A 26533-nucleotide genomic window follows, 5' to 3' on the forward strand; every position below is an offset into this window, starting at 1 on the left:
GCCTTCCTGCTGCACTGCTGCGCTTCCAAAGAAAAGGGTAGGAATGCTCTGTATCTACAATACACGGCACATTCCTGTCCTTTTCCCCCGCGTTGGTGCACAATGGGCAACCATGCGCCAATGCAGACACCCTTGCACCATGATGAAGGGTGTCTGCAATGTAGGGGTGATTGTTTTTGTGCAGGAAGGAACACCTTCCTGCACAAAAACAATCACAAGAGGCGTTTTCCTCTTTGTATGTGTGGTGCAGAATGCAGTACACATAGACAAAGGAAAAATGAGGAGGAATAAAGATATTCCTTCATTGCACCTCCCTTATGCCGTAGGAATCTGACACATTACCAGGTTAACAAAATCTTGTAAATCCAGGAATGCGGCAGGTTCCATAAATATTTTGTGGAAACACCCACAGCAACCCCCATTGAATGCCCCTTTGATGCAGAGTAATTTGTGAAAGGGGGCAATATTTACAAGGCCATGAAAAGCCATGTCAGGTGGCTTTATGCGGCCTTGTAATTGTGGGCAGGCATACTGCACTCCTCGTATGTCAACAAAAGTGACGCACCAGAGATGCAATGGGCTTGTGAATAGGCCCTGGATTTGTAAATGGGATTCGGTATACTACCTCACCAGGATGTCGGTATGGAATTGGTGAGGAAGACGTGATTAAGCAATAAAGTGAGCAGCACACAATTGTTTATCTTGTTTGAATAAAGCGTTAAGCATTTGGAAGTCCGTTTGGGCCCAGCAACCCTCCAGATCGGAGGTGCTTAAGGATGAGCTGGACTTGCAGGTTGTCTAGCCATGGACCAGCAGGTTGAGTTAGTGTTGGTGCCTCCGTAGAGCAGCTTTGCACTTGGATTCTTGGCTTTTCCAATGTGGTCCTCAAAGAATGGTTGGGGATTTCGAAGGTGTAAACGGCCTTTTATGTCTGCCTCTGGAATGCCAGCATTGTGGTGGCAATAGCACCCATTTAAAGTTTATTAATTTCTGCCCAAACTAATATTCTGTTCTTCAATATACTCATAAGAAAGAGACATATCCATATTGTTGTCTGATTAGATGTTTTAGCTAGCCAAATGGTCCTTCTGTAAGCTTGCCTCATTGATGCCAGCTTCTTTCTTGTGTCTTGATTGATCAGAGGTTCTGATATCAGAAGTCTTCAGATCTCCCTGTTTATCTGTCTTTTTTTCAAAAGTAGTGATGGAGTAAGCCAGGCTGCCACCATCCGAGTGTTTTTGTTCTTTGGGATACATTTTATTGAAAAGGTGGAAATGAGAGCAGTGACCAAGGACTCCCAGGATTGCACCGGCATTGTATGATGTGTGGAGCTTAGTTGTTCTGTTGTCAAGTGGACGTTTACAAAGTCCATGATCATCTCTACTGCAAGCCCTGACCAAATAAGGTGTATTAGGTTAAAGGCCCTGGGCAATGTTAGCAGGTCACTTGCATGAGGGGCCCTTGGTGGGCAAGGCAATAGATCCACCTGCTGGGGAAAGTGATCGCTCTCCACCCTAGCAGTCATGCCATAATGAATGACCACTGAGAATAGTTCTGCATCTACCAATGTATAGTTCAAGATTGCATTTATTTTATGTTACAGCCTGGTGAAAGCTGCTAGTTGGTCCTGGGTAAAGTGGCCGTTTAATGTGTAAAGACCAATGCTTTCTAGGTCATCAATGCACAATTTTCTGGCTTGGTCAGTTCTAGTATAGTTTGAGAATGGTGCTGGCAATTTTTGATATGAGTGCGTTTGGCACTCTTTGGGTGGTAGAGTTCTAGTTTGCATTTGGTGCATATTAAAATCCCATGGCAGTGCCAGGCATGCTTGCGGAAAGGTGAATTGAAGGGATTTAAGTAGAGCGATCAAGGACTTTATTTGTTCATCTTTACTCTTGTGGGCAGGGTGGATATATACATTTCAGACTGAAAAACTGAAATCATTTTGGGCAGAGGGGAGAGCGGATAGGTTGACACATTGGGCCCATGTTAGTCCCAGGTTGATGAGTTCTTGGGTCCACCATAGGTGGATTGTGATGTGAATAGAGAGTACCTATTGCTCTTCCTGCCTGGCTTAGTTTAGTTGTTTCAATATGGAATTCTTTGTGGCCAGTTAGTGGTGTCGGGGTTTACAACCAAGTTTCCTGCAACAGCAGGATATCAAAGTGTTAAAGATAAGCAGTGAAGTCATTCTCTCCCACTTTGATGCAGAGACCATTCACATTCCAGGAATGCAGTTTTAATGGGAGAGGTTCATGGCAAGGGCGCTCTTTTCTTTGAAGCCATTAAGCGGTGACCCTGCTGTTACTGAAGGAAGACATTCCTCATATGAATTGACATTCCTGGTGTGTCAAATTACTGGGTGCTTGATATTTGCAGAGAGGTTCTGTGTACTCGTGGGTCTGTTGGGACTATTGCCCCCCTTACTGCTCCACTTGCTGGTGTTGGCCTCTGGGGCAGTGCTCCCTGTGCAGGCAGTAGGGGGTTGCGGCAAAACTCTGGCTTGGGCCTTCTTATATCGTTACCCCATTTGGAGAAGTGTTCCCTGTTCTGCCACACCTCGGTTGCTTTTGTTGGATTGACCCATGTGACTACCGTTATTTCATTGTCTGGAATGCAATGAATTAATGTAACACCTTCTATAGGGTTTGATTGTAAATATTTGAAATTATGCAGGGAACTAGTCGGTCTTAGGATAGCCATTCTGTTTAAAACATTGTGTGGTCCTCTGGTCTTGCATCATGGGATCAGTACAATCCTTGACAGTTCCATATCGGTGATGTCTTTCTGTTGTTGTGGCGATGCCCTCCACACAAGGTGATGGAGAGACTCAGGGAGAGACTGAAGCTGTGGCGAGTGGGCGAGGCTAGTTTGGTCCAAGGCCTTAGGTCCTTGGACGTTTGGTTGAGCTGCTGTGGGTGCTCAAATGTTGGGGGGCAGAAACCAGACACAAGATTTACTGATGGTATGATGGAGTGAGAACAACCTTCTGTCACAACAAAGAGTGGAGATACTTGGCTTGACCAGTCTCGGGGGGTGACCGAACTGGTTGTCGGGGGACTAGATTCTCTAGTTGACGTGAGGGGAACTGTGACCCAAGCATGAGATGTTTTTGTCACTTCAAAAGTGGTGCATGCCTTGTCTGTTGTCACTACAAGGGGAGACCAGATATTTTCCGGCTCATGGGTTGCAATGACTATTGTGCTCGAATCAGAATGTATTCCTTTTGTAGGAATAATGGGTAAGGAGGTACTGTTCCTGTGTTGGGATAAGGTTGCAGGGCCTTCTATGGGGGTCTGCGGATTGCCTGGTTCCTCGTTATTGTGACTAGCTGAGGGAGGACTTTGTGCTTTTGCCCTTATTCTGCTGTTGTTCCTTGCTTTTCTGAGGTGCTTGCGCTCTCTTTTTGTCAATGACATTCCTGGGCTTTGATGGGTTGGGTCCTGCGCCGGATTGTACTGGTTGGGGAGTATAGACGCCTCCTTGGAGTAGTGTGTGCTAGTTAAAGAGTTATTGGGATTTTTAAAATTGCCAGGTTTAGCTGTGTCTAAGGCAGATGATACAGTTTCTATTGAGAGTATGTTTCTATGTGTGCTCAGTGGTTTTGTTTTATGCCATCTGTAAAACAGCATGCACATCTTGGTTTTCAGTGCATGGATGTTATTTGTGATCTGCAGTTGGGCAGAACGTGTGTAAATATTGAGAAAACAGCGTGTCCCTGGTGATATTGATGACTTGATCAAATTAAGTTGTTTATTGTAGAGATGAAAGATTACTGTGGGCATGATATAAGAATGCATGGAGCGAATCTTGCATCGTTTCCTTTTGGACAAAGAGGTGGTAGTGTTATGAGGAGCAGTAGTGGAAGCTCGCTGACATTTGCATGGTGCTCAGATGCGGGCCCTATGTTTACAGTGCCGCTGGACTCGAGCTATAGCGCACTGGGGATGCCTAACTAGGTCGAACCTGGCCTGGAGTTGCCTGAATTCCCAGTTAGAGGGGACCTGCCGGGTAATTCAGGCGGAACTGTTCCTACTGGAGCAGGACCAAGGCTGATTTGCTTAATTGCCTTGCCTCTTGTTCCTGCCCGAGGTGCATAGGGAAAAAGTGATGGACTGGGTTGCGGCTCTGAGTAACTACCAGTGGGTAACACCAAGACCAACATTCTAGCCTCCGCTGTTTTATTTTTCTCAATATTTGTATGATGGCATGGACAGAAGCATACGGATCAATGATGGTAAGCGAGTGCATCATTGTGATTGCTTTTACAGTCAAGTGTCGTGCCTGTGTTTTACGTTTGTGCAATTTACAAGTGAATCAGTGATCAGAGGAGAATGATGTTTTCTGAAGTTTATTATTGAGATTCCTGTTGAAATTTTCAAGACGAATAAGAGGTGTGATAGGTGCTGGTGGATGGATTTCATTTTGCAGACCTTAATTTACCTGTTCTCTAAACAGAAGGAAATGGAGAACTCATTACGCTTAGAGTTTGTGCCGCGCTGAAGTTTGTTTGATGCTTCTTGGGGGATGCATACGTTGGTCTGTATCAGTTTTGGCTGGTCTGCAATGTATGGAGAGTTGAGGTAGGATTGTTCCCTCAAATCATCACTCAAATCCTAGCCAGACCAACACCCTTCATATGCAAGGATGAGACGCGAACAATACAGTGGTCCATGAATTTCTGCTAGCCAGCGGGTCAGGACATGACCTGCAGGCAGTCGTGTCTCAGCTGTTATCGGTGTCAGCCATCAGCACGGTCCTATCACAGGGCCACATCATGTTTTTATTCAATCTAAAGCTAATCAGGTTCTAAAATAATATGCTGTTTCAGCAATTCTAAATGGCGGTCCTCTCAACCAACAAGAATAGGTCCCTATGCTCGGATAACTGTGATTCGGAATAGGTTTTGATCTCCTGCCTCAAAATGGACGCTATTTTGTAGTCTAGAGAGCAGCGTGCCATTCTTCTCAAACTTAAATACTTGTGGCAATAATTACAAACATTGCAGGTGTAACCTTTCAAATGAAATCAAATACACAAGCCAGCAGCTTTCTGTAATATTCAAGAAAGATGAACAATATACACAGCTAAACATATAGCTTTCGTTTTACAAACCTTAATTTATCTGTCCCAGCCTTGAACCTTGAAATTCGAGCCATTGAAAGCGGAAGCGATAATGTGTCTAACCAGCGCTTTTCATATTTGCTTTGATTCGTTGTGGGTGAAGAAGGTGAGGACTGTGCCTGCGCAGAATAAATAATATTTGTTGAGAACTGCATGCTAGTTAGTATAGTCATTCGTTTATATACATATATGTATATCAGCCAGCGACATGAAATGCAGGCACAGTATTTAAATGTATAGAAACATCTTAATAACACTCCTTCGAACCGGATGTGTGTTTATAATTCACACAGGCTGGAGCCCCAGGAAGCATAGGTTACTTACATTGTATTGCTCACACTGTGTGTGTTATATAAGTGCTACCGATCAGCAGCTCAGCTTCTAGGGTGCTGGACAAAATTCTCTCTGCTACATTTGATATATCTTGCCTTTGTGGCAGGATTTTATCCCTGAAGATGTTGCTCTTGACACCACCCTCGATACTCGCCCCTTGTGCCCCCCTCGCCTATGATCTGCCCCTCCACATTACTACGATTAAACCATTGTGAATCTACCTCTTAGCTGAACTCGTTAATTTTAGCCCAGTACCCCCCTTATGACTTAGTCCCATTCTGCTGGCTGTCTTACCAGTTGTCACACAGAATGTGGATATCAAGGGCCTCATTTATGAAAAGTGACGCATCGCTGCGTGAAAACAGCGATGCATCACTTTTCATTGCGCCCTCCTTGCGACATGCTGGATGCGTTCATATTTACAATATGACGCATCATGTCGCAAAGAGTTACATATACGTCAGTATTTCTGACATATCTGTAGGTGTAAAAATGACGCATTGCTGGAGTGTGTCACAAAAGTGACGCAACTTCAGCAATGGGTCATTTAACATGGGCAAATCCCATTTCAATGTGCCTGCATCAGTCTTACGCCTGCTGTGAGGCAGGCGTAAGATATTGACGCGTTTGCCTCCTAGAAGTGGCGCAGTGAAATCTCATAGATTCCTAGATGCGTCACTTTGTAAATATGACGCAACATGGTGCATTGATTTACCCCCAAAGTTGGAGTACAGTAACAATATTGAAAATAGGGATGTGCCTGATGCGCGGGGACTTTGTGTTGACTTGTCAAGCAAGAATGTGATTCTATACATGACAGTCAGAAGCCAGCAAAAAGGGGGTTTGAAATATCAACTTAATTCAGAAAGCCAGATTACCACAAGATGGTAGACCTTTTAAATGAGCCAATTGAAACATGTAATTTTTGGACACGAGTTTAAATAAAATACAAAATAATATAGTTATAATATATGTGCAATGTTAACGTACAGGTTTTTAAAAATATGATATGCATTTAAAAATGCAAACTTTATAGTATGCAGCAATATTTACTCGTACTAGGTCTCAAATGACTAAAGCTGCATTTTGCTTGACTGTAGTTTTACTAATTTTGCTGAAACATGCATAAAATGTTTAACTTTTAAGTTTTAACCTGTTAATGATCATATGATTTTCCAATAATAAGTTTCACAAACTATTCTCACATGACTCTGCTAAAGGTTTCTACATACACCAAGACATACACCAAGACGACTTAACGTTTAATTTAAAATTGTGTTTAGTAAAATAATAAAGAAATATCTAAAAATAAAGCATTCAAACTGAAGGCAACCTTTCTTTAAAACTTTTATTTCCAAAGGACGAAGTTGTGGAAAAAAGATTTATTTTTGTTATAAAGATGTTCCAGCTTTTACATCAAACATTATTAGCAAAATGTACAAGTTGATATTTTAGAAGGTTAGACATGAAGTTAAAGGAGTGGGAAAGTAGTCCCACATGAGGAAATGTTCCGTAAAAATCTAATCGACATGCTGCGAGTAGCAAACCTACCATTACAGTCTATTCACTATTGAATTCGTAAGAGAAGAAGAGGAATAATCCTGTTCCCAGGAGACCACTGAATTGGACGAAGGAGGAAAAGATGCAACATGAACTGCAACATTGTTTTGACTAATAGTGCTTGTTCCTAGAGTAGGTAACCACTTGCCAATTCCACACTTTTACCCTACCACACTTTTTATCCGCAGAACTTTCCCAGACCCACTTTCTGATTGCCTTTTTGCAGTTGCTACTGTTACTGCACATTTTACCCTGCTTTTTTGAAATTTCTCTGAGACCATACTGAGTTTCTTGAACCTCTGTCCATGGGAAGTTCTGCTTTGATCGTTTATTGATTTTGAAATGATTTTTTACCTTTATGCTTGATCTCTTACTCTCTCGAACTCTTTATGGGCTCTAACTGACACCTTTTCACTTGATACTTAAAATAGGGAATCTATCCTTTATGGAATGTGCTTTTATGCATTTTATTAAAATCAAATCCATGATTAACCATTTTTGATTACTGATTTCCATACGTATTTTGATTAATATGAATAACATGTATGGCTTTCAATAAAGATAACTTACTAAACTTGAATAATAAAACCCTTTAAAACTAACAACCAACTTATATTATTGACTGAACCTAGAATAGAAATTGTGATCAATATTTTTATGACCTTTGCTCAGCCGGCTAGACACTCTTCTTGAGGAGCAAAAGGTGAGGGGTTGTGGTTCCTCCGCCCTTATGGACGGGCCACGGCTGCTGTGGCCAATTTTCTATTTACCTTAATGGGACTAGAATCTTAAATAATACATATGACCTGTCATTTAAAGTGAAGATGTCAACTGGTATGTATTTGACACTGAAAAACACCTCTTGCCAGGCCCTATGGTCAGCGCTCTGTAGTTTGTAAAATACACAACACACATTCCTGAGATGAGCACAATGGCAAAAAACCTTAAAGCCATGCTTACAATGCCAGTGTGAAACAAATCATATCTAGGAAGGGTACTGCTACATTTGAAATTTTTCAGTAATCTGCAATGCCACATCATGTGCACTCAGCCTTCACTGTGTTTAACATACAGTAATACTTGGACCCCAAACTTTAGTCATTTCTAAACAGTGTACCATATAACTTTTGTCATGCACAATCACACTTGTATCTGGATACTATTTCCATGTAATATGTGAGGTGATAAGCAGTGCATAGTGGTGGTGCAAGTTATAGTTAGCTCAGTAAACAACGACTGGTGAATTTCAGTGTTTGTTTTGTTTTAAAATGTTACTTTTTGTGTTAGTGGAACACCTAACTATACATTTAATTTAACCTTTGGCTTTTAAGATTTCAATATAAGCCTTAATTGTATTTTTCTGCAAGCATCAGCTTATCGGTTCTGAAAATGCACACTTTGTACTTTTAAATATATAATGTTGAAATTTGAAACATTACACAGGTAAACATAGGGGAGCTACTCACCTGTATATGGAGGGGAGGGCTCCTGAGCCACTCTTTAGAGATCCTTGTCCTTGCACTATACACATCTCCCAGTGAGTCAAGTATAATTAAACTACAGTTAGGACTATGGAACTAAAACAGGAATCCTAGTTGTGGATTGATCATTAAATGTAGCACGGTGCTATTGTTAGAAATGGTGGTCTCTAGTTAGCAGAGGAAGGTACCTTTATCCACATAGAGACCCTTGCTTCTAGTCAGCGTAAGGGGGATACACACTTTGGATAACCCCTGCTCACACCCTGGGCAGCTTGGCATGCGCAGGCAGACTTATCCCAAAGGCAATGTGTAAAGTATTTGTAATCAAAACACACCGTAATACAGTGATAACACCACAAATGGACACCACCCCAGTTTATCAATAAAAAGTATCTTTATCTAAACTCAACAAGACCAAAACAACTCAAATCCAATATAAATGTAATAAGAATATGACTTTGAAAAGGATTCAAGCAACTGGATCCATAGAAAACTATGGATATGTGACTTCTCACAAAGCACCTGTACATGCGTCAAACTTCACAAGACCAGTTCCTGAGACCTTGGGGAGGCAATGCGACAGTTCTGCTGCACTCAGGAAAAGTGATGCATTAATTCCAGTCTGTAGGGGGAAGTGATGCGTCGACTCCAAGGCCATTCTAGTCCACGGGTGATGTGTTGGGAAACCTTGCCGCACAGGTATGATATGTGCAAATTTGGGATGCGGCGGCGATTGATGACGCAGCGTTCAGCGGCGCTGCATTGGTTTCTTCAGCTGCGATCCCTGAATCCGTCAGTTCTTGCAGCCATGACAGGCGCTGCATCGGTTTCGGCAGCGGCGATGCATGGAGATTTTTCTAGCACAGCAGTGCTGGGTCAGAAGAACAGCCGCAAGAAAAGTGATGCATCAATTTTTACAGTTTTTCTTTTCTTCCAGCTCCCAGAAACAGCAACAACCTCCAGAGGCTCAAAACTGGAACAGGCATCTCCTGGCAGGTCAGAACTCTCAGCAGCAGAGTTCAGGGGAATTGGGGTGAAGTCTGTGTGTCCCTGAGACTTCAGAACTGGAGGTCAGGACAAACAGGCCCTTGGAGATTCTTCTTCAAGCAGGTTCAAGCACATTTCCAGGCTTAGTCCTCTCCTTCGCAGAAACAGCAACTGCAGGTCAACCCCACATAGCACACAGCAGAGGGGCTGACTCCTCCTCACAGCTTTTCAACTCTTCTCATTGGCAAAGGTTCCTCTTGAGTCCAGAAGTGATCTAAATTCCGGGGGTTTTAGGTCTACCACTTATACCCCCTTGGTGCAAGGGTCTCCGAGCCCAGTCCAAACCAGTTCTGTCCTCACTGGTCCAGCATGACTACAGGGGGTGGAGATAACATTGTGCAAGGGAGACAGACCCAATTCAGGTGCAAGAAAATCTCCTCCCACTACCCCAGATTCAACCAGGATCTATTCAGCCCAGCTCTGAGTCATCCAGAAAGGGACGGGCACACCTCAACCCCACCAGTGGCTGTCCACAGTGATGCACATTCCCAACCCCTGTCACTCAAAAACCAGACAGTCAACACACAACAAGGCAGAGGCACACAGAATGGTTAAACAAGAAAATGCCTACTTTCTAAAAGTGGCATTTTCAAACACACAATTTAATAACCATCTTCACTAAAAGATGTGTTAATACATTCTGAGTTCAGAGAGCCTTACTTTTAGTTCTCTAACTTGTCCCAATGGGAAGTTATACTTATAAGATGTTACAAAGCATTTCCAATACTATCCTATGGGGAAGGATAGCCTTTCAATAGTGAAAACCAAAATTGGCAGTATATCACTATCTGGACATGTCACACACACCAGTGCATGTCCTACCTTTCACATACACTGCACCCTGCCGACGGGGGTACCTTGGGCCTACCATAGGGGTACCTTACATGTAAGAAAAGGGAAGGTTAGGGCCTGGCAACAATTAGTGCATCAGGTTAAGATGTGAGATTGCAAACGAGTTGGCCTAGCTTTTCCGTTCAATTGGGTGGATGTATTGTGTGGACACTTTACAGACCTGCTTTATCTTTTGACATAATTTTGTGGTGTTTAGACATATATTTGTGGTCAATTTCAAGATATCCACACTGGATAAAGTGCTTCTTGCAAAGCTGGTCGAACAGTAGCAGGGTAAATAAGGTAACTTGATGTCACTTTCTGCAATGTGACTTCTTATGACATGACATCTTATAGTATTCATATGCATTTCATATATTCAGGTTCTGCCCAGGTAAATAATGAATCTAGGAGCACCCGTGGTGCCAATGCATATGTTTCTGTGGACATACTTTTGTGAGTCCTGGATTTTGGTAGCCTTTCTTTATTTGAAGATATGTGCAAAAAAGAAAAGAACAGCCGACATGTGTTTTGCACAGAGGCCAGCAGGCCAGGGCATTCTCAAGGCTGATTGTGAGAATGTGAGTGATGTAAAAGCAAGATTCCAAAGGGTGGACATGTCATCAGGGGTACAAATGGCGATTGAAGAGAGAGGAATCAAAACAAGTGGGGTAAGTGTAAATAGTGGAGGGAAAGAATATGTGGTTTAGGAGATGGTTAGAAAGAGAGTTGAAAGATTGTGGGAGAAAGAAGTAAATAAAGAAAGATAAATGTAGAGCATGGAGGGAAAGAGTATGTGGTTTTACCAACTGGGTAGAGTATACAAGTTCGCCAAACGCTACAAAAACATTACGAGAGGAGTAGCGGGCTCATCTACAAGACACCTTCCTGACTCAAGCTCAAGTTCTGAAGCAGAATCCCAGGCAACAAAGTCAACAGCCACAACAACAAAAGTAGGGGTTGATATTTTAGAGGAAGTCCTAAGACATCGCCTGAGATTTCGGAACCAATCTACACAAGATGCAAGAACCCAATCAGAAAACACCCCAAATATCTCAACACCAAACCAGACTGTTGGAGTGACAACACGAGCCAGAACGAAACAAGAAACAGAGCCGCAAAAATCAAACAACCTAATGATCAACATTTCTGGAATCCCGAACACAGAGCCGCAAGAAATGATTCTGAACAAGGGCCTGAGCCTCTGTCAAACTGCCTTCTGGGATCTAACTAAGACTATGATCGATCTATTTAAGTTCACACGTAATCTCAAACTGACGTCGTTCTTTCAAGACAAACCACCAGGACAGAGGGAACCTAGACCTGCCATTACCACATCACTATCAGTGCAAGACCTAGAAAATGTCCAGTTAATTCCAACACTATCAGATGACTGTGCCAATGACCCTATAACCCCACTCATGACTTCCCAGGAGTTTGGTATTGACACAAACCCTACCATGGACACCTATGCCAAAACACAAACAATTCTGCCCGCGATTAACACCAGGCAACACTATTGACCTTTTCCACACAGCTGTCATTAATGATCTGTCTAGGGAATTCAATAAATATCAATAAAATAAGCGCTTTCTACCAAGAAACCTGAAGAACCCACAGATGTGTGTGTTTGAGGAACTTGAACACAATCAGGATATAATCGTAAAAGAAGCGGACAAAGGGGGCAATGGTGTCCTAAGTCATCCAGATGATTACATCGCAGAAGAGATAGCTAAGTGATCCAGACTGCTATAAGAAATTGGAAACAAAACCCACCAAGCAAATCCTTACAGAACTGAAAAAGAAACTTGACAAGTGGTACCATAACAGCTTACTCACTATGGAAGAACGCAACAATCTATACATTGAACATCCCATGATGGCTACCCTATATCGTCTTCCAAAAAACACATAAGAACAGTTACCCACCGCCTGGTAGACCAATTATAGTAGGGATCAACTCCATCTGTTCTAAATTAGAGGAATTTATTGACTTTCACCTACAACCACATATGAAAGATCTACCATCATACATAAGAGACACCAAACACATTTTGATTAAATTGGACAGCATACCCTGGGGCTCGGACTGTACACTCACTACCATTGATGTGGTATGCCTATGCACCTCCATCAAACATGACGCTGGCATAAATGCCTTAAGTAAAGGCGCTATCAACCAAACCAGCGCACTCCTTGGAATCAAATTAAATGCTTCTTGAGATGCTGTTTTTCTGCCTAACAAACAATCTGTTCTCATTCAATTCTGAATATTTTCTACAACTACAGGGCAGTGCAATGGGGTCCAAATTCCCCCCACCATATGCCTGCATATTAATGGGAGAAGTGGAAAAATACTGGTTATGGGATGAAGCTTTCTCAGAATACACCTCCAAGATACTATACTGGGGACGCTTCATAGATGGCATTCTATGCATTTGGCAAGGATCACAGGTGAGTCTACAACTTTTCTTGAACAAAATCAATGAGAACAAATTGAATATCAAGACAACATTGCACTCTTCAACCTCAGAAATAGGCTTCTTAGATATAACAATCCATGCACAAGATTGGAAACTAGATACTAAGGCATTTCGGAAACCTACAGCAGCAAACTCAATCTTGAGAGTGGACAGCTGCCACCCACAAAGAACAATATCTGCACTAGCCAGAACCTCTACACAGAAAAAGCAACCAACCTTACAAACAGACTAGAACAAAGAGGCTATGCACGTTCACAACTTGAATCAGCTGCATCCGATTGCACGAAGATACCAAGCCAAGAACTCTTCCAACCCAAAATTGTTGAAGGAGAAACACAAAGAACTAATAAAATCAGAACAGACTACCACAATGGTCACTACCATATCTGAAAAAACCTCCAAAATCACTGGTATCTCCTGAAAAACAACATGACTCTCAAAGACCAGATTCACACTTTGCAATACATTGGCTTCAGGAGAGCAAAAAACCTGAGAAAGACTCTCTGTCGATCGGAATTCATTGACAAAAGGAAACAATCAAAAGCGCACTTTATGTCTAGGCCCCAAGGATTCTACAGCTACCACAACTGTAACGCCTGTAAAGTACGCATCAACAAACTGATGGAATTCACCATACATGGCAAATACACTACTAAAATTAAAGATTGGATCAATTGAAATTTGAATCATGTCATCTATGTCGTCATCTGTCCATGCAATAAAATCTACGTAGGCAGTACCATCAGACCACTGAAAACCAGAATTCTGGAACATTATTGAAACATCCACAAACCAGAAATGGGACAACCACTAACAGAACATTTTCAGGAATACCATCCGCACAACAAGACTTTCAAATTCTTTGGATTAGAACATCTGAAGCAACAACCTAGAGGTGGAAACCCAGAACTCCGCATGAAGCAAAAAGAAAGTGAACTCATTTTACGCATGGACACTGTCAACAACGGACTTAACAAGGATGCAGAAATGCACTATTGGCTATACAAGTGAATGAACTGGTAACCCACTGTGCACATCACAACAGACTTACCAGCCCACTGCATGTCTTACCAGCCCACCACATGTCATTCATGCATTTTCCTTCGACTTACTCACCTTCAATCCTTCCTGAAATATCATGGCACTTAATTACAAATGACCTACTCTCCACCAGACATTCTCCCTGATATCCCTAATAGCCTTTACAACCATCTCACTTCCTGTTCCTTGAGAACTCCCCACTTTATCCTCAATACTCCTAGTAATAGTTTTATCCATACGGCCTCTCACCCAAGACCTGTTTTAGCCATCTCATGGTTGATCTCTGAGATCGTCTCGAAAACCTCCTTGACTCCTAGGTCCTTTTCCCTTATGTCTCTTGTCATGACTCATTGGACTCCCCACCCTCTCTCTCAGACCCCATTATATTCACTCTCTGATTCAAATTAGATTGTCACAATTACTATGCCTTTACCCTCCACCTTGGTCTTGTTCACCCCTAATTCATGAAATAAAAAATAAAAAACATAATATTAGACATATTGGTGCCCACTCAGCCCCCCATCTATACCTCTGACCCCCCGAATTGCCAACAGACTCAGTTGTCCACTTGACTGTCCACGTCTGATGTCCTTGGTCACATTATGGGAATCGCATGCGTTAACTGACAACAGTCAACGTCCCTCTGGGCGCGCCGTGAATACTTCGCTGGAAGCGAATGAAATGTTTGTTTGAGATTAATGAGACATGGAGGTTAATCTTCAATTCCAAGCTTTAATTCATGGAAGTTAGGATCAGTTCATGTGATCAAGTGGTGAAAATTGCATTCATGGGGTAACATCACAGTGTTAAATCTCCACTCGGGTGTTAAACTCAGTCCCAATGCATTTCGGGCCTCTCTGGCCCTTCATCAGGGGAATCTATGTTATAAAGAAATATGTACATATCAGTAAGTTTGCAAAAATGAGGAATCAACCAATACTAACAAAAGAAAAAAGGACTCTGCCTAACAAAGGTAGATTTACGCTCAACAGATCACAATGTTTCAATGTTTGCTAAGTAAACAATATCACTAAACTCAACGGTTAGTCATACTTTCAAGGTGACGTGAAAAGGTGCTGGTGATATCCCTGGAAGAAAACCAATGATCGTGGATGTCTCAGATAGACCCTCTGACGGTGAAGGGTTTAAACAATGGAAGGTACAGTTCACCCTTAAGCGTGTGCCGTGGAGAATCAGAAAATAAGAACGGAAAAAGTGCCAGGCGTGCCCTCACTTAGTCAAAAGACCCTTGTGGCGTGTAGAAAACGCTCAGTGAAAAACTCAGGAAGATGCAAGGAAAGTTGAAAAGCAAGAAAAAAGCGGTTTCAGAATAATCGAGTTCGAGAAGATACGCAGGAGCGAACGAAAGACTCACTGTCAAAGCCAAAGCTCTGTACCTGATGTGTTCAAACGGTGTCGGTCTGTCTCGCATCGGGGTTTGCTAGAGTGTTGTAAGGCATGCTCTTAAAAAACGAAACACCGGAAGTGACGTGATACCGGAAGTGACGTGGTCGGTAGTGGGATTACGAGTGTGTGTTTGGGATAACTGGTCAAACATGGGCGCCATCTTGTAGGGGGAAGAATGCATCGGCTGTGGGTACCGAATGGCTCGTAATAAATAGTGTACATCAAAAAACAGAAAGGAAGAAACATAAAAAGTGGTAATCACACAAAAGTAAGCGAACATTGATAACAACGAGATAGTGTTTATAGTTCAAAGGTAGCAAGCGAATTCCAAGCGGTCATTGAGACCCTTCGGCTTCATGGATTCCAGTTTGTAAATCCAGTAAATCTCGCGTTGCAACAGGAAGGAGTTGTTGTCTCTGCCTTCTCTTTTCATTACAGTTATGACATTTTTGTCTTGCTTACTGACACTATCACTTTATCTCCATGGCTCTATCTTCTCCACGATTTTTGACCATCCCTTTACATTTTTACTTTTTTGTAAACTTCTATTTGTCCTGAAACCTGGAGACAACACCATGACATGACATTTTTACAATTTTATTTTTCTTCATGACAGTGTTATATCCTCTTATTTGACCAGCTTACATCCAGGACTCCCCTGCTGTCTCGAACCTTTAAGCCAGCACTATGACCTGACACTTTTACGGCAATCGGCCATCACGTTTAATGCTTTTCGACCACCATTTTCTATTTAACGGGCTCATACGAGCTGCGACACCTCACTCAGACCGCAAACAAATCAATCAATCAGTTCCTTTGGTAAAGCGCACTACTCACCCGTGAGGGTCTCAAGGTGCTGGGGGGGAGGTGGGGGTGCTGCTACTGCTCAAACAGCAAGGTCTTGAGGAGTCTCCTGAAGGCCAGCAGGTCCTGGGTCTGTCTCAGGCAGATGGGGAGGGTGTTTCAGGTTTTTGCGGTGAGGTGGGAGAATGATCTGCCACCGGCGGTCGCTCGTCGGATGCAGGGGACGCTGGCGAGGGCGAGGTCAGCGGAGCGAAGCTGGCAGTTCTGGGTGTAGAAGGCGAGTCGTTCATTGAGTTAAGCTGGTCCGGTGTTGTGGAGTGCTTTGTGAGCATGGGTGAGGAGTTTGAAGGTGATATTCTTGTTGCCGGGGATCAGGTGGGCTGTGATGTGGCTGTGGCAGGGGATGTCGAGGATGAGGCGTGCAGAGGCGTTCTGTATGCTTTGTATTCGTTTCTGGAGTTTGGCTGAGGGTCCTGCATAGAGAGCATTGCCGTAGTCCAGCCTGCTGCTGACGAGGGCCTGGGTGACCGTCCTACTGGTTCTGGTGGGGATCCATCTGTAGATCTTATGGAGCATGCGGAGGGTGTTGAAGCAGGAGGAGGAAACGGCGTTTACTTGCTGGGTCATTGACAACGTTGAGTCCAGGAACACCCCCAGGTTGCGTGCGTGGTCAGTGGGTGTCGGTGCAGCTCCCAGTGTGGCCAGCCACCATGAGTCGTCCCGGGCGGAGGGGGTGGATCTGATGATGAAGACCTCCGTCTTGTCCGAGTTCAGTTTCAGGTGGCTGTTTATCATCCATTCGACGATGGCCTTTATTCCGTCGTGGAGGTTGGATTTGGCAGTAGTGGGTGCCTTTGTGAGGGAGAGGATCAGCTGGGTGTCATTGGCGAATGAGATGATGTTGAGATTGAGCGATCGGATGATGTTGGCGAGTGGTGCCAGGTAGCCGTTGAATAGTGTCGGGCTGAGGGACGATCCTTGGGGTACGCCGAAGATGAACTTGGTGTCTTTAGAACGGAATGGGGGGAGGCGGACACTCTGTGTTCTGCCGGTGACGAAGGAGGTGGTCCAGTCCAGGGCTTTGTCGCGGATCCCTGCGTTGTGGAGGCGTGTGCAGAGGGTGTGGTGGCAGACCGTGTCGAAGGCAGCCGAGAGGTCCAGGAGGATAAGGGCCGCGGTTTCTCCATTGTCCAGCATGGCCCTGATGTCGTCGGTGGCGGCGATGAGGGCTGTTTCAGTGCTGTGGTTGCTGCAGAATACAGATTGTGACAGGTCCAGGATGTTGTTCTCTTCGAGGAAGGAGGTCAGTTGCCTTTTGACAATCTTCTCTATGACTTTTGCCAGGAACGGGAGTAGGGAGATGGGCTGGAAGTTCTAGAGGTCCTTGGGGTCTGCTTTGGGTTTCTTGAGTAAGGAATTTATCTCGGTGTGCTTCCAGCTCGCCGGGAAGGTGGCGGTTTCGAAGGAGCTGTTGATGATCTTGTGGAGGTGGGGTGTGAAGGTGGAGACTCCCAAATGCGCAGTAGACGCTTTTGATGATACATCGGGTCTTTAACCAGTAAGTCCTCTCATGCGCAAACCCCTTTTCTCAGTCTAGAAAACTCGTTCACAGGTCCTTCTGACCCAATTATTTCCTGTGCCACCTCTGCTCCCATCCTTCAACCCATCTAGTGACATCCCCTTTCTAGCCCATCTCATATGCGATTGCGCTTTCTTTAAACAAATACTTACAAGTGTTTTGCTGTCCCTTTGCGACTTTCTTTGCCGCTCACTTACTGAGCTCTGACCTTTACAGATTGTAATACAACCTACTAACAGAGGATTTTCCGGTAAGTTGAACTCAACTTACTCATTGTGTTTATTCATTTCCTCTGAAAGGAACCACCTCACATATTTGTAGAAACACGAATGCATACCCAAAATGTATCTTGGTTGCTTTACGAAATACAAACACAAAACGGGAGCGAGTACTAATGCCCCTCCTTTAACCTAACTTCACCTATTGTATCTCAAATGTATGTATGCTTTACAACATGTTTTCACAAAGCAAATTGTCCAATGTTATAAAATATTAGTGGACTATATCTTCTATGTTACGTTGAAGGCTATGATTATCTGCAACTCTGTGCTCAATTGTGTATACAAATTAGGGTATTTCCACACCACTGCACAACAGATGAATACCTCATGCCTATGGTACTCACAAGGTATACTGTCGGTCTAGAAAACAAGGATCAGAACAGAGACTGGTGGAACAGGAAAACAGGAGAGAGGATCCGAGGTAGCTAAGGCAGGTATATGGAAACCTCCACTGAGGTTAAAGTTCCCATCACCCACCGGAGGTGGTTTCTCATCATTTGGGAACTGGGGACATTCCCTAGAGTACCAATCACTATGGGGATTGTGATGGTACCCTGGTTATCCCAGGCAACCGTGCCAAATTGTTACCAACGGTAGGGTGATGAATGCAGTGCGAAAAAATGTGATAAAGCAAAAGTGCGGTTAAAAATGACTACCAAGACACAGTGTACTTTATTCTGGCGCTATCTTGGTGCCAAATTAAAAACAGTATTGACAGCTTAAACAAATAACTGTCAGTTCTTGGGTCTACAAGTTTCGGCTTGTGGACAGGGAAGTCCAAGCTCTCGTCAGGACCATGTAAACGCTACTGCAAAAAGCGTGATAGTAAAACAAAAATCTGTGATATTAGACAATAACCTGAATCAATGGTTGGTACCCAGATACAACCTGATCAAGTCCTGTAGTTTACATTGGATCAGTTATAGGCATTGTCTGGTGGTGAACCTTAAAATAGAATCAAAACAAAAAGGTATACTAGTAAGGGTATTCTCCTTAATCATGTTATGCAACAGTATATATTACAGATCCAACAATTTATATGTGTAATTTCGATATAATATACACTTATAATGACGTATGAGTTCTCAAGATTATATAAGATGTACTTTATGGGACACAAAGTGTAATTGTCACACGTACTCATGTGCACTTACCCGATAAGGAGTGGGTACGCACCTCGCCTCACCTGGCATCCGCTCAGGCCTTATGAGGCACCGCTCTAGAAAGGGAAATTCCAAAGACAAATTATGTGATGCCCGTGGGCCAGGGAATACTCTCTTGACTCAGCTGGCGAAACGGAAATCCCTAAAGTGGCACTCGTGGAAACTATGCTAAAACCATGGCAGAAGGAACTTAAAAAAACGACTTAAAAACAACAAATTGAGTCAAAGGGACTGATACCCGTGGGCAGGAGGATGGACTAAAGGTAGCTACTGTCAGGCTATCTTGTAAGGAACCGTTGTGATCTAAGAAAAGCAAAGGAGGTAACAATGATACAACTCTAGGGAGAGCCTGATCGGCTGTGTAATACTGCCCGAATAGGCATTTCAAGTATATAGGTTGCCTTTTACAAAGATTATGTACAAATATCTACTACGACAATAACACAACGAGGGAAAGCGTGTTGTTGTGCAAGTGTGTGACCAAGAAACACCAAGAAAGCGATAGTCAACAGGCTACGCTTACCTGTCCGTCGGTACCCCGCTCCGAACGCCAAAGCTGGAAGGGGAGGTATCCGGCGGGCGGAAATGAAGGGATTTTATTGGATGTTGATGTGCGTGTGCGCGTGTTTCCGTTTCAGCAACTACGGATCGCGCAGATGGTCAAAGGGCGAAGTAGTATCCACTGGGGTTCTAAGCTTCCTGGGACTTGTAGTCGGAAGAGATATTATCAATTGTTCGCTGTATGTGTGTCGATAAACTGTAACAAAAATTACAAATTGCGAATTTGAGGATTTTCCGGTAAGTTGAACTCAACTTACTCATTGTGTTTATTCATTTCCTCTGAAAGGAACCACCTCACATATTTGTAGAAACACGAATGCATACCCAAAATGTATCTTAGTTGCTTTACGAAATACAAACACAAAATGGGAGCGAGTACTAATGCCCCTCCTTTAACCTAACTTCACCTATTGTATCTCAAATGTATGTATGCTTTACAACATGTTTTCACAAAGCAAATTGTCCAATGTTATAAAATATTAGTGGACTATATCTTCTATGTTACGTTGAAGGCTATGATTATCTGCAACTCTGTGCTCAATTGTGTATACAAATTAGGGTATTTCCACACCACTGCACAACAGATGAATACCTCATGCCTATACCATGGCAATGGCCACACCAATGTACGCTTATGCTTATGTTTATTCCTCTATGTGCCCATTTACCCATTTGAGCACTATTTGATTATTTGTGACAATATTTACCCGGACATAAATGTTTTTTTTTTTAACCCTTTTTTCCCTTCCTTTTAATCACACTTTCACACACCATGTGTCTTATTGGGTGTAACTTATAATCTTTCAATTTTCTTTCTAACCACCTCCTAAACCACATACTCTTTCCCTCCACGTTCTATATTTATCTTCCTTTTAGACTACTTTCTCTCCTTTCTCCAACAATCTTCCATCTCTTTTTCGAACCATCACCTAAACTGCATACTCTCTCCCTCCACTCTCTACATTTATTACATTTATCTTCCTTTTTGACTCCTTCCCCTCCTTTCTCCCACAATCTTTCAACTCTCTTTCTAACCATCTCCTAAACCGCATACTCTTTCCCTCCACTGCTTACATTTATCCCATTTATCCCACTTGTTCTGACTCCTCTCTCTCCTATCGCCATTTGTACCCCTGATAACATGTCCACCCTTTGGAATCTTGCTTTTACATCACTCACATTCTCACAATCAGCCTTGAGAAAGTCCTGGCCTGCTGGCCTCTGGGCAAAACGTGTGTTGGCTGTTCCTTGTTTTTTGCACTTATCTTCAAATAAAGAAAGACTACCACAACCGAGGACTCAAAACTCTTTCTATGAATACGACTTTCGATCCAAAATTTGGGGATATATTCACCCTATAAATCTATATGATCAAAAAAGAGAGCAAACCAATCGCATACATGAAAGCTTACCTTAGAATAGGTGGTGTCTGGGTGAAACCACCATTTTGGTATGTGCCACAGCCTAAATTGGGTCCTGACAATATGTATGAACCCTGGTAACACACCAGTTACAAAGATTACATACTTTTGTGAGTGCATTGATGTTCTTTTTCCGTGTAATATTGCTTTTTGTGCTGTGGGGTCATCATCATTCATGGAGGTATACATACAAATTTATAGCTATGGCCATTTCCGATCCAATCTTAAATTTGTGTTAATACCAGTATCAGACTATAGATACCTGATGATGAAATTCCTTCTTTTGCATGCTCATCATGGTACAGGAAATTTTCAACTTGGTTGACTTTTGCTTGATAGTTACAATAATGTGTAGGGGTAGGTGTATTACTTAACGGCGGCGACGTCTGCTTCTGTTCAGATTCACATATTCATCGATGATGTATAGTAGAGGGATGAAATGCGCGATGGACAACATATTTTCTCTACAGATTTCTTAGAAAGCATGTTGTGCCGATTTTCGGACTTGATATACTCCCCTTCCGCCAGTTCAGACGAGTTGGTTGTACTAACAGAGACGTCTGAAATACGCATCATAATACAGCAGGCAGTTACGGGGTTGGAAGTCCATCCAATTGGCTTCATTCGGCGTTTCCGAGAGTTTGACGGATGGAATTTCTAGTCAGAGTTGGAGAAACTGAGTAAGTGAGTAAGCAATGGGTTTCGGGCTTCATGATACAGCGGTCGGAGCATCCGCATCCGACGCGGGATCGGTTGGTCCGACTGCCTCCGACAGGACCGAGGAGGCACTCCCAACTGACATCGTAATCGGCCCCTCAGTTTCTTTCGGAAAACCTTGAGGAATCTACACATATGACCCCTTGCTAAATTCAGAATTTTGTCTAGTTGTTAAAAATCCTTAACTTTCCTGGATCACCATGGGTTTCACACTGGTTTTCTCCACAAACTTGAATTTGGTGGAGGGCACAACAAATAGGAAAAATGCCAAAACTGTGGTGAAAAATATAGTTTTTATTATTCAGCTCTGCATGTTCTTAAAAGCTAAGAAGATTGTGACTTTAGCACAGCAAACTATTTGTTGATATCATTTTTAGAGAAAATAAGGAACTTTTATTTGGAGAAGATTTTACATATTTAAAAAAAAAATGTAGCTATTGTTTGCATATTTTCTCGGTCCGCTCCAGGGCAATCCATATTCCTTGGGTACCTTTAGAATCCACAGTCAGTTGGAAAAAAGGACTCAAATATGGCGTGGAGAAAAAGTTAAGAAGCCTTAAGAGCAAACTAACCCAAGTTTTCAAAAGGGGCCCAACAGATAAGGGGTTAATTAAGAACGGATTCTTACCTTCTGAAGCTGTACCTGTTTTTGTAGACCATAGAACTCTGCAAACAGTACTCCTTCTAACCAGTGGTAAAGTTTTTGTGCTCTAACTTGTAAACACATTAAAACTGGTGTATACCTAATTGGCACATTTATTTACCTTTAACTCCCTAGTATTTAGTACAACATGTACCAAGGGCATGTAAATTTTAAATTTCTAGTGGACTGCAGCATTTATTGTGCCACTATATTAAGTAGCACTGTAAAACATGTTTACAGGTCTGCCCTTGCAGTGTAGCTGTGCAGTTTTAAACTGCCATTTTGGCTTGGCAAACCTTTTGCCAGGTCTAAATTTTACTTTTTAATGTTTATAAGTCAGTCCTAAGGTTGGCCCTAAATGGCCACAGGGAAGTGTGCACACGGTACAAAAATGAGGACAGATATATTTAAAGTAATTTTTCACTGTAGCCACATATATTTAAAGTCATTTTTCACTTTAGCAAGGCTGACTTTCTCATGGGGAAACACAAGGTTACATTAGAGCAACTTATAATGCTTAATATCAGTTTAGGAGCAGCTAGATAAATGATTCAATGGCCTATTTATTAGTGATAGAAAATCAAACTTAATCGTAAAGTCAGACTTTGTATTTTGAAAATGACACTTAGAAAGTTGCAATTTACCTGCCTAAATCAAACATGTTTTTCTGCCAATGTCACCAGACTGGTGAATGGGTCGCCTGTGATGATAAGTGCTTTGCTCTCAGACAGTAGACAAAAGGTATTGGTGTTGAGAGGCATTTTACTTTATTTAGCAAGATGGTCTTTGATGTTGTAGCAAACCCCTTCCTAAGCTTCAAAGCTTACCTTCAATGTCCCTATCAGATGCAGCTTACACCTAGGCCTGTCTCTCTTTCTCTTCGTAGTCAGTATAGCTCAAAACCCGGTGGGAGGGGGCAGCTGCCCCAGACCTGGGTTTGGAGTGACCACAAGAGACGATTTGCACATTATCCTAGCCACATTTTCTTGTGGACACAGCGAGCACTGATCAGCAGAAGAAGGGGTTTGCCATGTTGGATTTAGGTGTAGAAGGGAAACCGTCAGATAGTTTACAGCGAAACACAAAGGAAGTGCTGCAAAAGTGGGCAGGGTCATCCCTGGGAACTTTTACTCCACTATGGAGTGGTCAGAAATTACCCCCACTAACAGGCTGGCACTGGGCATAAAAAGGGCATCCCCAGTACCCTTTCCATAACACTCCTGGACTTGTGAAGATCTTAAGTACTGCCATGCTATCTGAATCCAAAAGGAAGACTGGACCTGATTGCCTTGATCCTTTGACTCCAGAAGTTACTCCAAAACTCAGTTGCCTGATCTCCTCTTTGAGCTACAGGGAGACAATAAGCTTCCAGATGACTTTTCCTGGCCACTGGCCAGCTGACCAGTTCCAATTTGACCTGGCCTGGACCAGCGTGCTAGCCTCTTTAGAAGTGAATCCTAAACTCAAGTGGTGCCTCCCAAGTATTGGACACTTCTTAGAGTGAACTTATCCTGCCCAAACTGCAAAATCTGGGACTTCAAAAGTTTGTGCCAAATTTCCTTCAAAGAACCAGTGGGAGACTAGGACCGCCATTCAGCTGAAGCCATTAATATCAAATAAACTGCCAGATTCAACTTGCTGGTTTGCCCCACTGAAGGCGATCTGAATTCTAGTAAGGTTTCTAAGTCTGAATGTAGAGGGCTTCAGCAGGACCGATGCCAAGGCCTTCTTGGGCACAGATATCAGAGCTCAGAACTTTCCCTCCTCCATCGACGACAGTGTCAGGACCCCACTCTGCCATCTGCCATCCAAGAGCCCTGCATCTGATCCAGCTTACAGTGTGCCCGACAAACAAAACGTTGACCAGCAAAGGTTTCTAAGTCCGAACTGTAAAATTTCCGCCAAGACAAACCTGGTCTCTGTATCTAACCATTTGTTCCATCATAGTCAGTCTTAAATGTTGTGTTTGACTCGGTCTGGCATGACCATGAGTTAAAGCTACAGGCAGTACTTCTTGGCAAGGTAAACTTGCATCTTGCTGCTTTCCTTTGTAGGAAATAACACCTTTTGATGCCTCTCTGATGCCCACATCTGGAGTACAGTTTAGTAAGTAATAAGTATAGGGTTTCAGGTGACTGGCCTTATAGGCACAACTGCATAATCTGAAATTGCCTTGCTATTAATGAAAGTCAGTTGAGGTCAGGAATTATGGGAGTGATGTGGTCAATTTCACTCTATAGTGGCAAATGAAACATGGTAGACAGGGGCAAAATCATTACCGTCTTGTTCGCCACCTTATTTTCTATTGTACTGCAAAGATGCTCCTCAGATTGATATAAGGTCTATAAACGTTCAGAAAATTAGGCAAGGGCCTATTTCCGTTTTCATAGTGAACATTATTTTCATTGACTGAAACTGTGCTGCAGAAAAAAAGCTAATTTTGATTCCAATTTCCTCAATGGTCTTCATGTCAGAGAATTAAACCTTAGTCAATTACTTGAAAATAGTTTATTGACTTATTTAGGGCACATGCAGTTCCCGCATATTGCACTCCAAATTGCTACAAAATCACCTACAAAAAGGGCTGAACAAATTAACTTTCAAACCTGGCATAGTCATTTTTAAAAGCACAGCTACAGCTTCTGCTCTGAAGTCACGCCTCACTAATTTGGCTGTCCCCTCCGTAAGATAGTTTAACAAAACTATGCACTAAGCCTAATCATAAGATACATAAAGTGGAAATAATGAGACTGAGCCTCCAGACAATGGTGATGCGAGCGTCCTGTTTTCTGAAATGCTGGGACGATGAAGCAATAATTGGAACTAGGACATTTTTATCCTGTTGTGATTTTGAATGAGGCACAGTACTAAGAATGAAACAGGAGCCAGTTGATGATCCCATCTCGTAGTTTTGGATTTCTGTGGGAAATATGGAATACTTCACATTTAGAAATGTAAACTTGTATCCACATTCTCTCCATAAAAACATTTTTCATGACGATGATTGTACGAGTTACCTAGGTGACGTTACATATCTTATGATATATAATTTTGTCTCCTTTATTTCTACCTACCCTTATAGAACAGCTGTTTCAGGTTTGGAAATAAACACCCTGTTTTATTAGGAGAAATGTAATATAGAAGAACCAACTGCCAGTTGCTGAAACCAGGATTATTTCGATCTGTATTTTGATCACATACGGTTAGTTATAATTCTAATAATTCATAGTCAGTCTCATCATTAAATAAATTAATCAGAGATACACCACACGATATACTTAACAGAACATGTATATATTATATGAATATATTATATTCCATAAGGCTGCTATACAATCAGATTCACAACAGAAAAATTAAAAATAAATAATATTTTGACAGACAGAAAATGCGACTTAAATAGTGGCAGTACTTAACCCAAACTAACAGAAAAATAAAATACGATTCACATTTGACAATATGAAAAACACGAACAACATTCATGGTATTCAGTCCTTTTAGACACAATGTAGTTCAACGACCACCCTATTTGGTTTCACTCTGGTTTAGATTGGGGAGTGACTCAAGACGTGAAGAAGCTGTTCATCGACATTTCAACCCAGGATGTATGTGTTATTATGAAAGCATCACAGAGGGTCTTCTTCAGGACTTGTGGAAAATCATGTAGACATCCAAGGAAGGTGGTGAACTCATCCGGATCTAGCATGGAGCCCGAAGAAAATTAATCAGATTAGGTCCTTAGTCAATGCAAGCACATGTGCTTGTTCTCCATGTACAATTCCATCTGGATGGTTTAATTCCAGTATGGACAACCTGAAGTTATTTCAGGAAACAGTCCCTCTCGTGATCTGGCACTGACTGGGAAAATGAACACATCAGACTTAATTTCCCCAGTCAGTGGGCCACGCCCTAAGGACCTAATCTGAGGGCTCTAGTCAAGATCTGGATGAGTCCACCACCTTCCTTGGCAGTCTGCATGATTTTCCGCCAGTCCTGAAGAAGACCATCTGTGATGTTTTCATAATAACACATACATCAAAGGTCAAACGTGGACGAG

General features: G+C 42.5%; 1 protein-coding gene across 1 annotated transcript in view; it reads right to left on the reverse strand.

Moving 5' to 3' along the window:
• The window catches only part of SNTG2 (syntrophin gamma 2), a 1181343-nt gene that overhangs the window by 559317 nt on the left and 595493 nt on the right, over positions 1 to 26533 (reverse strand). The window contains exon 7 of the mRNA XM_085609593.1: positions 5116 to 5243. Within this exon, the coding sequence (XP_085465719.1) occupies positions 5116 to 5243 (128 nt within the window). The remainder of the gene's footprint in view (positions 1 to 5115; positions 5244 to 26533) is intronic.

The sequence above is a fragment of the Triturus cristatus genome, chromosome 6 (genome assembly GCF_964204655.1).
Source record: "Triturus cristatus chromosome 6, aTriCri1.1, whole genome shotgun sequence".
NCBI classification, from domain to species: Eukaryota; Metazoa; Chordata; class Amphibia; order Caudata; family Salamandridae; genus Triturus; species Triturus cristatus.